The 12,239-nt window shown below is 37.6% G+C and overlaps 1 protein-coding gene across 3 annotated transcripts in view; it reads right to left on the bottom strand.

Moving 5' to 3' along the window:
• Window positions 1-12,239, bottom strand: part of trpv1 (transient receptor potential cation channel, subfamily V, member 1) — an 80,961-nt gene that overhangs the window by 3,556 nt on the left and 65,166 nt on the right. For 2 of the 3 annotated variants that reach the window (XM_028806963.2, XM_028806964.2), the window contains exons 15-16: window positions 11,929-12,041; window positions 3,930-4,561 (exon numbers count right to left, since the gene is read on the bottom strand). In XM_028806963.2, coding sequence (XP_028662796.1) covers window positions 4,455-4,561; window positions 11,929-12,041 — 220 coding nt within the window. In that variant the 3' untranslated portion in view covers window positions 3,930-4,454. Of the gene's footprint in view, window positions 1-3,929; window positions 4,562-11,928; window positions 12,042-12,239 lie in introns of those variants that run through there. The other variant, XM_028806965.2, reaches the window with a different exon arrangement.

Raw genomic sequence — 12,239 nt, 5'->3', positions numbered from 1 at the left:
AACTATGCTGAAAAATCATCATGCAGTCAGGTGATCGGTCATTCCCTGCAATTCCTAGTTGCGTAATCTGACATCCACAAGGCAAAGAGATTCAGCAACGGCATTCATCAGGATATACTGTACAACCTTATGTGTTGTGTTTATAACTCTGTGCCTTTTAAATGTTTTGATTTGTTTACCTGTGTTTGCCTTCTCTGTCTCTCACTCTTTTTTGTTAAAGCTTTCAAATCCTGGCCATTTTGTGTAGTTTTGAAACGGTTGGCATACTTGTCTCTTTTATGGGACCATCTTATGCATTTACAATATTTGCTTAACAGTGCTTTTACTCAAAGCAACATACAGAAAAGGTCAACATAATTGAGTAAACATCAGTCTGGGGGACTGTTTGGGTTACAAGAGTTTTACAAGGTAAGGGTACAAAAATTGATTTCCACCAGTGAAGAATTTGGAACAAAATCCATGCTATAATTCCCAAGTTACTAAATTTAACCGCTAATATCAGACAGAAATACACCTAATACGATTCTTTAAATGCATTAATTCCGAATAGAGGTGGGCATCTCTGTTTACCAGCCAGGAGCTAAACATGGAAAGAGTCTGGACTGAGATTTGATAACAAACAGAGATGGAGTTACCAGATACTGTCCAACAGCAGACCTGAATGGTTGAGAAGAAGCATAGGACCTTAGAGGGGTCTGTACTATGTTAATGTTAATAGGGTAGGAGACAGTGATTTAGTATACTCAAAAAGATGTAGTTGTACTGTATACAAACCCCAGTGGTGTGAATCTCCAGTTCTTAAAGACTGGTATACCTGTCCCTGCCCTTTTCCAATGGACCAACAAGGAAAGGGCAATCAGTGTTGCTGTATTTCCTGGACAGGTTCACATCTCCATCAGTGCCACAACTTGGATTCTACTTTGGGTGTCAAGCACTGGAATGAAGAACTCTTTGTTCACAGCTGATTGACATTTCCACAGACTAAAGGAGAAGGGAGTCTCCCACCTTTTTCTTGCCTGGAACCCATATGACCAGCAGTTCGTCTATATCTGAGTCAGTTTACTATCAGACTTCCACCTGAAAAGAAACCTGCTTTATCTTTGTAAAAATATTATTTACTTTTTTGATTTATTTTCATTATGCAGGGTCATGGATGTTCCCCAAACATTTTTCCGTGTCTGCTTCTTGTCTCTTATACAGTGTAAGTTATCTGAAACTGCATTTTGACTAGTCCAGATATGATACTATTGTGGTAGGCTTCAGCTTCCCAGCAACTGTAAACTGCATTAAGTGTGTTTAAATATAGGTGAAAAAATCGAAATGGGCACCTGCATTTTTAACTTACTTTTTAAATTTGTATTTGTTAAAATGTAGAGATGTCTCTAGTTACAGTTAGCAATATCCCTTAAATATTATTACTCATTGTTTACTAATTTAAGAGGGAATCTTTGTAGGTTTCAGGGTTTTCTGTGTCCATACCATGATAATTGCAGAGAAGGAGTGCTAAGGAATCTGCGGGGTTTGTAGTAATACTGCAGCTTGGCTCTTCATCTTTCAGCATTTTTTGTTTTCACAAGCACAATAGCAAGTCTTCATGTGCAAAAGGTCACAGTACTCTGCTGTAAACATACTGACCATTTCTATATAGCGAGCAAATAACTCTTCCTATACAATGAACTGCTATATCTGAACTTCTCAGGCTTCCATGTTATCAAAATCCACTAATCTATGAATTAATGTGGTACTTATACTTTTTATTTTCCTTACACATTCTCCAAGAATTTGACACAAGAAAAAGGAACTGCTAATCTTAAAACTGCTAGGATACATGACCAGTATTTGGTGTACCATTGGAGTTAAGAAACTAATGGAACAGTATGAGAAGTGAGGGAATGCTTACATTAAAGCCTTAGAAGTAGCAGAATAGAATTCCCTCTCCCTTCAAACCCTGCTTACACTCCCTTTGGTGTTTGCCACACACACTCCTCTGTTTCTAGAGATCACAGTGAAACGTGCTTGGTGTGCCTTTACCTTTGCTCTTGTAAGCCCAGCACTAACCAGTTTGCATTTCCAGGTGTAATGATGGGTTTTAATACAGAAGCCCAACTGAGACCTTGCTGGTGTACTCTTGATTGAAGTGCCTGTTCTTGTCCTAAATTTAATTTTGCGATAATTTGATTTTTCAATTGCTTATTTCAGTGGACTTGCTGCTTGCATTTTACTGTCCACAGCTGACCTTTACCATCCGTATTTTTACTTCTTGATCCCCAGGTCATCTTTACCTTATACACTGTCCTCATTGATCTCTAACAAGTTAAGCTGTTGTCATTAAAGCTCCTGCTAAACACATTCCAACGATCACTCCATTTTACGAAGGTTCAACTTCAATACATGGCCCTAAGTTTTCAGAAATCTTAAAACGATTCACAACTCTATGGAAGCACCAGCTTTCAGCATAATTTGTGTCCTTCACTCATGCATGTAGGTATACTTTTTGACCATGTATATTGTTTATGTCCTCCCACTTTTGTGCACTTATTGGGATGTGAAAATCTTATGTACATTTGCTCCTATTATGCATTTATGAGACAATTCATCAATTTGTCCATTAAACCAATTATTGGACCGTGATGGGAGACTGTCACGTAATCTGTAAAACTTGCCACAAAAGGCAGGAAGTAACTCCAGACAGGGCAACAGTACATCACAGGGCAAAGAGTCCACTCTTCTCTTGTCAAAATAGTCTTCAGCTATCTTAACATGTATGGCATTGGGTTGTGGAGGCAGAATTCACACAGTCATGGGGGGAATCATATTAACACCACACAGTGAACAGGCAAGACTTCGAATCTAGTCGGCAACTTTACAACAGTCAAAATAAATGAATATTTTAAAGTGATCTCTCTACAGATCACATAATTAGCATGATAAGGGCCACTCTTCACCGAGTTCAAGTTGAAATCAAATCCGGCAGATTCTTGTTGTCGGGTGCAAACTTGGGAATGTGGCTGTAGATTAGTTTTGAGTGTTGAGCTGGTGTACTACAGCCCACCTACCTCTAGGTGTCACTCATCCCATTGCTTTTAAGACCAGGTTCATGGTCTCTACTGTACTGTAACAGTGTGATAATGTTTCCCTCATATTTATTCATTCTCCTTGCATCAATATTATGGATCAGTTCTATTTATTTATTCTATTGAGTAAGGAGGCTTTAGCTAATGTGTATTTTAATCTTGGCAAATGCTGTATAACATCCTGTTTAATCAGAAAGCCACTGCTTGATCCATTTCTGTGGATAACAAAAGATGAGCTAATTTTAAAATAGCTTTTGTATTTATCCTTACAAAATAGGCCACTTTCAGAAAAATAAAAAACATAGGGGTATGGAGCATATGTTGGCAGTTAATTTGAAGAAGTTGATGTGTTTCTGTGCCATTCAGAGGATAATCAAGCTGGAACTTAGTCTAAAGCTGTGAAGCTGCTCCACTGCAACTCTCATCATTTCTAAACTAGCAGATTGCCTGACGGTGTACTGTTTGTCAGGAGGGCCGCAAAAACTAAAACATTCTGGTCATACCTTGGCAGGAAATCGCTTCAAAATACTGCTTCTTGTTTATCAATTCTGAAGTTGTGATGGGCTTCCCAGCATTTTTGATAGTTTGTATTTCATTTTTATTTTACTTTTTTAAGTGTACCTCATTTGAACTATTTCAAGAAAATGTTTGTTTCATTTTATCAGCCTGAGGTGGTGGAGCTCTGACATGTTATAAAGTGTTGGTGAAATAAAAGAAGGTTCATGAGACCGGCCATTTTGTGAAAACTAAATAGGTAATCACTTTTACTCTAAAGCTTCAAACACTAAACACCTGAATATACAGTATTTATTTTTTAGACGTCAAACAATATATTTTTTGTTTAGATTATTTTCAAATATTCAACGTCTGTCTTTATAGATATGCAAACTGCAACATCTGACAATGAGAATACTGAAAATATACAATAATTCTGAGCAGTTGCAAGCATGGCAAATGTGTTCTATAACTGCTATTTATTAACTGACACTTTTTAAGTACATATTGGATTATAATTGACAACCGTAATTCTTCAATTGTTCAGTTTCTCACATTTCTGTAGCTTATATCCTACATGCCCTGATTTTCAGTAAAGCTACCTGTTGTTCTTTAGCACAGAAAACAGGTGGCTGTGTGCAAAAGAAAGCTGGAGGTAACATTGGTTTAAGGTGAATCCAAAAATGTGAATGACATCCTCATGGAATGATCAGGCAGTGTTCCAGATGTGCACACAAAAGAACAAGCACTGGTCATCCAAGTATTTGCCTTATCTCTTTCAGTATGGAATTTTTTTTTTATTTTTAGTTTGTGTATCCTTTTGGAAGACTAATATTTCCTGGAATGATGGAGGCCTCTATGGATGTGTAGTTCCTCAGCAGCCAGTTAGATGGATGTTGTGTTAAAGGTCTGCATCTCTTCCTCATTGGTAGGCGGTGGCTGCCTGTTGATCAGCTCTCTTGCCAAAGGCATCATGTTCCTCCAACTTTGTCCTGAAAAATCACAACAAGTAATTTTGCATTGAAAACATAAAAAATCTTCTACTTATGTTGTGTTAATTATATTTATCACTGTGACACAATCCTGTTACAAAGCCAAACCTTTTGTTTTGTAACTAAATTTGTCAGTTTGGGAAAAGATGTTATCATAGATGGTGTGAACTGGCTTGCTGAGAAATAAGTAGGAATCTAAAAGACCTAGCACCCTCCTATCATATCCATCTTTTGAGTGTCCCACTCAGTAACAGCCATTCAAGCCTGTTTTAAGTGAATAATTGGCAGTTTGATGTCTTTTTCAACTGTGAAGTTGAACAAGCCAGATGGGCAAAGTTAAAACTCGCTTAGCAGCAGCAGAGAAGACCGCATTACAGCACCAAATTAGTGTGGCCAACATTGTCATAATAGTCATGACCAGGTTGTGTTTTCTTGAAAAATTCTTATTTTAGGGGTTTTAGATATCAAGAAATCTTGTGGTCACTTTTTTTGTGTCTTTTTTTTATTTTAAATTATTTAAATGATTTGTAAACTAAGTCCTGGAATGCCATTTTGATTTTCTTAAGGGTGCTACGGTTTTAAGGTGTTTGCATTGATAGTTACTATGTTGTTCCTGTGCCTGTTACTAAGTCAACAGGAAGTGTGAGGTATATAACGTATCTGGGCCAAGAAGATAAAGGTTGCACCGAATTGTCCTTGATTAGATTCAGCTCAAACCTAAAAATTATTTTGTTTTTGAAATATTTCTTGTTAACAAATTCTGGCTCTGGTTTTTGACTACAATTTTAAGATTTATGTTTTGCCGCTGGTTACGTTTGTATTTATTGGTTTTTAAATTTTTGCCCCCTTGACTATGATTTTTGTTGCACATATTGAGCTTTGGTTATTTTACTTTTTGGCTTTCTGGTTACAGCCCTCTTCTTATTACATGGATTACAGTTCATCACCTGATTCCTTTTTAAACTGAATTCTGTGGCTGTGTCATGCACTTGGCACAATGATGTTGTACTCGGGAGCAAGTCGGCTCAGGCCAAAAGATCTGTATGTGCTGGCTGTCAAGGGATTAAAACTCTGTGATAGCAGGTCCAAACAAGAGAAAACTTTAGAGGAGCAGACAGATGAAGGCCACTGCTATAATAGACTGAGATTCCGTTTAAATTAATAATAAAAAAAAAAAAATAGGAGCAAAAGAACATAAGGTCAGAAAATAAAGGTTAAAGCACAAAGTGGACAGCAATTATTAGCAAAAGTAGTAAGACACAAATTGTAGCCTAATGGACCATCAACAAAGTTTCAAAAGTTTGAGGAGATTTTAAGAATACGCTTTTGAAGAATGGGTCATAATACTAGGATGGGGTTTTGCAACTGGGGTAAATATACTGCATGCCATGTTCTTACCAGCGCTTCAGGAGCTATACCAGCCAATGGACATTATGAAATATGGGGAAACGTACTGTGCTCTCCATGTTATAATATGAAAATGTTTTATTTTGTTTTTCTAACAGTTTAGCTACTACCTAACTGACACCTGGTGGTCAGGGTTAACTTGAACCCTTGTTTGTTCATTGAGCGATTTATGGTCCTGTAGCCAGAGTTCAAAATGAACTATACAGTACTGTGATTTGTGAGCACGGTTTTTGTTTAAAATGCTTTTGTTTGGCATAAATGCTTATATTTGCTGACTAAGGCCAAGCAGACACATTTTTTAGTCAGTACCATAAAGACTTTTAGTGATTACAGCAGGTGCACTGTTTGCAGATAAAGAAACGATGTCCTAGGGAAACAGCATAATTCATGTATAGCACTGATCAGAAGTACCTGCAGATAGCTCACTGAATATGCTAACTGGGTATTGATCCTTGCATGGTTCTGGTCAGTGAAAGGCGTGGGTATAAATCTGTCGGAGCTTCAGAAGGACCATTGGCATAGATGTGAGGTTGACTCTATGGCAAGGCAAATGTCCTCCAAATGATAGACATTCAGTCATCACTGAAAAATGGTAAGACAATTGAACTGCTCAATGGCGTTGCTTTGGCTCTATGTATATACTGTATGTGTGATATTCTATACTGCAATGTACATTAGGAATAAAAGCTGAATTTTAAAGCAAGTTAAATATGTAATTTCTTTTATACCACATTTCTCTTGTCTTAATATCTCCGCAGTGTTTACTGGGAAGGGATATGTACAGGTTCAAAGTATGAGCTGCAATTTAAAAAAATGAATTCCTGGGGGCATGTGCCACCTTTTGGATGCAGGCGATTTATGACAGCATGGTACAGATAATGCTCATCTCCTGCACTGACTGTTTTAAGATTAAGATGTTCAGCATGGTTAGTAAAGCAAACTTTATCCATTTTTTGAGAAAATCAAATTTATCACTTACTTTGAAGTAGGGATGTCATAGTACTGGAATTTTTATATTTGTTACCAATAGCCCTGAAATTTTACGATACGATAGTACCTATTCAATACCATGGCAAAAAAAGAAATCCTATTCAACCGCTTTTTATTAAAGGTAATTCAATTACTCAGAACTGTGCCTTTTTGTGTATTATTCATCAAGTAGCTACTCAACTATAATTTAGGTAAAGTAGTATTGGCATTCATAAATTTAAGAATACAATGCAGGATTTGAATTTGTCTGTGTGATAAACATGGGGATTCCTCCAGTTTAACAACAAGTGGGGAAATGTCATTATCTTGGGGAGTGGGGGGATTTCAGCATAGGGCTTATAAAGATAAATAGATACTTTATTAATCCCAAGGGGAAATTCACATACTCCAGCAGCAGCATACTGATTAAAGAACAATATTAAATTAAAGAGTGATAACAATGCAGGTATAACAGACAGACGATACTTTGTATAATTTTAACGTTTACCCCCCCAGGTGGAATTGAAGAGTCATAGTGTGGGGTAGGAACGATCTCCTCAGTCTGTCAGTGGAGCAGGACAGTGACAGCAGTCTGTTGCTGAAGTTGCTCCTCTGTCTTGAGATGATACTGTTCAGTGGATTCTCCATGATTGACAGGAGCCTGCTCAGTGCCCGTCGCTCTGCCACGCATGTCAAACTGTCCAGCTCCATGCCTACAATAGAGCCAGCCTTCCTCACCAGTTTGTCCAGGCGTGAGGCATCCTTCTTTATGCTGCCTCCCCAGCACACCACCGCGTAGAAGAGGGCGCTCGCCACAACCGTCTGATAGAACACCTGCAGCATCTTTTTGCAGATGTTGAAGGACGCCAGCCTTCTAAGGAAGTATAGTCGGCTCTGTCCTTTCTTTCTTAAGAGTGACATTGTCATAGAATACCTAACTTATCTTACTGTGTGCAGATTCTGCATTTATTCTGTGACATTTTCTCTACAGTAACTTTAAAATACTGTAACATTTGCTATTGTATGATTTATATTTGTATCATTAGCTGGTTAAAAAAAAACAAACTACTAGTAATACTTGAACTATCATTTATCCGATGAGTCAAATTAATTAAAATTTCAAATGTCACAAACTCCTTGTGCTTTAATTATCTAAATTTGGCCCTGTTTTTTTTTTTTTTTTTTTTTTTACATTTGTCCAAACTTTTAAGGTTTCTTGTGTGAAATAAATCTTGTCAGTTTTACATTAATTAATTCTTTATTTAAGAACTTTCATAAGACAAATTTACATGGGTGATTAGACTTAGTTATTGCTTTTGTCTGTGTAGAAATCAAGAATTACAGTATTAACAGGACTGACGTTAGGTGTAGATTAGGGGTACTCAAACGGCGGACCACGGTCCACAATCCGGACCGCCAAGACGTTTTTGGCGGACCGCGACTGTCTTCTGCGTAAGTCAAAAGTCCGAATATAAAAGCACCAAAATTATTGTTGTTTTATTATTTACTCTATAGCAGGGTTGCCAACTGGTATTTTATATGCCAAATAACTGAAATCTGGCATTTTTGAAAACTGTTTGGCATATAAAATTTGCGTTTGGTCATCTGGCATTTTTTGGTCTTTTTTACAATGCGAACTATCCACCAAAGTCAGAGCTCCGTTCGCATAAGATCGACGCCCTTAAGTCGTCGTTGGTAGCGAGTTCATCGCTGATGACGAAAGCGACCACCACACAATCAAATGTTACAGAAGCTTCGCTACGCATTGTTTGGGTTCTTGGCAGACATCATAAAGCATTTACTGATGCAGAGGTTGTTAAAGAATGCATGATGTCTGCTTCTTCGGTTCTGTTTAGCGACAAAAAGTGTGTTGAACTGATTCAGCAGATACCATTATCAGACAGTACTGCTAGTCGTCGTGCAGATGACCTTTCTGACGATAGATAGATAGATACTTTATTAATCCCAATGGGAAATTCACATGTGGTCGGTGGTCAGTTAATATCAGATCTTAAACAGGCTGAATTGTTTGCTCTCGCGTGCGATGAATCCACTGATAAAACTGACATGTCTCAACTCTGTATGTCCACAAGATTTTTTGATGGCCATAATTTTGTTGAAGAGTTTCTGACATTACTACCGCTAGCAAAACAGACCCGCGGTGAGGACGTGTTTTCAGCATTATCACAGTTTATGCACGCAGCTGGATTGGATGTAACAAAAATGGTTTCCCTTACAACAGACTGGGCACCAGCAATGACTGGTAAAGATAGAGGACTTTCACTCATATGAAGCACTTCAGCCCAACCTTGTTGCTTATCACTGCATCATTCATCAGTCTGCCCTCTGTTCAAAACTTTGTGACGAACTGGCGGAAGTGATGTCTACTCTTGTGAAATTAGTGAATTTTTTACGATGTAATTCGTCTCTGCGGAATCGTCTGTTTCGTTCTTTTCTTGAAGAGATGTCTGCAGAATTTGGAGGTTTGCTGCTTCACAATGACGTCAGATGGTTAAGCAAGGGCCGTGTGTTGGAAAGGTTCTGGAATCTCCGTGAAGATGTAGCTGACTTCCTGCAGTCCTTGAATACAAAGAAGCTGCAGAATGTTTTAACATTTATTCAAGACCGTGACAAGGTCGCACTGCTGGCATTTCTTGTTGATATTATGGGACATATAAATACACTGAATTTGTCACTTCAGGGTGCAGACAAAATCGTTGTCGAATTGCAAGAAAAATGTTGTGCCTTTTGAAACAAAACTTTCATTTTCATCAATGACTTGGAAGGTGGCAAGATGCTGCATTTCCCAAACCTGAAGAGCTGCATGACAGCTGATCAACAGGCATGTTTTCAGTTGATTTCCACATTTCTACATCATTTGAAGGTCGAGTTTGATGAACGTTTTAAGGATTTCAGAAAACTGAAGCCTGTGTTTTTGTTTGTTGCTGATCCTTTCATTGTCCAGCCTGACGGTGAATGGACTCAAACCCGTCACTGTTGCAAATGGAAGCAGCAGATTTGCAAGCTTCTCACGTTTTGAAAGCAAAATTGAACGAAGTCGGCATAACAATTTTTTGGTCAAAGTTTGTTCCAAATTCTCAGTATCCTGCTGCAAAGAAACTGGCGATTTCCGTGCTCACTATGTTTGATTCAACATATTCTTGTGAGTGTGTGTTCTCCACTATGAACACTATCAAGACGAAACATCGAAGTGTATTTACCGACCAGAACCTCAGGAATGCAATAAGAATTGCACTGACTGGTTACTCACCGAACTATGCTGCCATTATGAAATCGAAACAACAGTTTCACACTTCACACTGAGTGACAATCCTTTACGTACCAACTGTTGTAATTGGTGTGTTAATTGCAAGTAGTCATGTGACTTTTTTGAATTGTTTTCCATGTTTTGTGCATGTCTTGGTCTTCTGTAAAAATTTTATCATTTGCGTTGAATCTATTACTACCCTCCTACAGACCTACACGGTAAACCTGGCTATAGTGGACCCCGATGGTTGGTGGCGAACTGAATGTGGACCGGCATTCAAAAACTTTGAGTACCCCTGGTGTAGATAATTAATCTTAACCATTTAAATATATTACATGTGCTCTTACTTTGTAACATTTTAGTGGTTATACTTCTGAACATTAGGATGCCTTCATAAACCAAGCAATACAACTTTAGTATTTGCATATTCCTTTTCAGTAGTAGAGTATGACATTTTTCCCTGTACTGCTATGTGTCTTGATGATTATGCATTTCTGTAAATGCAGTTCATGTCATATTAATAGTGAGATGTGTTTTGTATTAAAACACTAATTTTATTTTGGTAATAACAAATGGAGCAGCTCATTTTATCACTGCTGCAGGTCAAACCAAATAGATACTTTGTTTTAAACTTGCCTCAAATTTTTCTTACTACAAATGTTGTTAGTAAACATTATTGTTACATTTCCCATATTCATGTGTTGAAATTCTCCTGCCTCCAGCACAAAGCATTTCCAGACATGACTTCTGCTGTTTTTCTTTTCAACATGTGTTGATGCAGTGCCATACTATCATCAATGCGAGCCATTTTTCTATGACGTTTTTAGTCATGTTTTTCTTATTTTATTTTGACCTCTGGAGTAATTTGTCCACTTTTTTCCGTAACACGAGTGCAGTACCTACTTTCACTCAGTACTACTAATACTGTAAAAATGCTAGTAACATTATTTTTGGGGTGTCTTGATAGTGACTTGGTAAATAAGTACAGGTTCTTGTGAAATCCCTACTTTGAAGAAATGGTAGTAACTCCGCATTGGACTAATTTTGAGATAGATAACTAACTGTACCTCATAATTGTGTGCTGTCATGAATAGGTACAAGTAAGGGTCAGAAAACAAAAAGAAGCTGTCAGAACCAAATATCACAGCTCACACACAAAGTTGAAGACCTATTCAGAAGCATCCTGTAAATTAACTTGTTTTGTTGCCAATAGGATTAATCCTTGTTGTTTATGAAAGAAATTTATCCGATGCTTGGATTCTAGTAGGTGTGCCGCCATCTGATAAAGGCAAGATGAGATAATAAATACTGCATTATGTGCCCAGCAACAGCCATGCAACGATTAACACAAAATGATATTGCCAAAATAACAATAAAATGCACCCAAAAATTCCAAAAACAATACAGATTCTGAATTTCATACATGTGGGGAAAACTATGTAGTTTTTTTTCTTTTGCGTCTGAATGGTTAACAATTGCGTCCACTGTTTTCCAATCCCATTTTTTCCTCTTTGAACTCCTGTCATTCTCATGTCCTTATTTTTTGAAATAGGGACAAGAAATATAAATCTAGTGTTCGTCTCATACGCTAAAAATCCCCCATCGTTCATTGGTTATTTCACTCATTAAAAGAATTGTACCTCCTCCTATCTCTCTTTGGACCGGGTAATTTTATTTGCCCTAATCTAGAAGACACCCAAAGATTTATTGAGTAGGAAGATACCTCTTTGATATCCAATGTGTGGACTTCCTGTTCTGTTTATGTCGTGGTTGCCTGGTTCTTCATTGATGATGCCAAGGTTAGAGTTCCATTGGTTCCAGTTGACTGTTTCGACTCTGGAGAGGGAATGCAAACAGTGATAAGTTACAGCATTGATACACAACTTCTTTATTAGAATAGAATTATGAGCCTTTTTGATATGAGAAGTAATTGCAGACTCTCATAAAACACAACAATATACAAGCTGGAGCAAGAGTATCAAAGATATATTTAGAGACACACTGTGTACAGGGAGACTGTACACTTTAGTAAGA

The sequence above is a fragment of the Erpetoichthys calabaricus genome, chromosome 8, assembly GCF_900747795.2.
Source record: "Erpetoichthys calabaricus chromosome 8, fErpCal1.3, whole genome shotgun sequence".
Taxonomy (NCBI): Eukaryota; Metazoa; Chordata; class Cladistia; order Polypteriformes; family Polypteridae; genus Erpetoichthys; species Erpetoichthys calabaricus.
The sequence above is the reverse complement of the archived record's forward strand: the minus strand, read 5'-3'. Positions and strand labels throughout refer to the sequence as shown.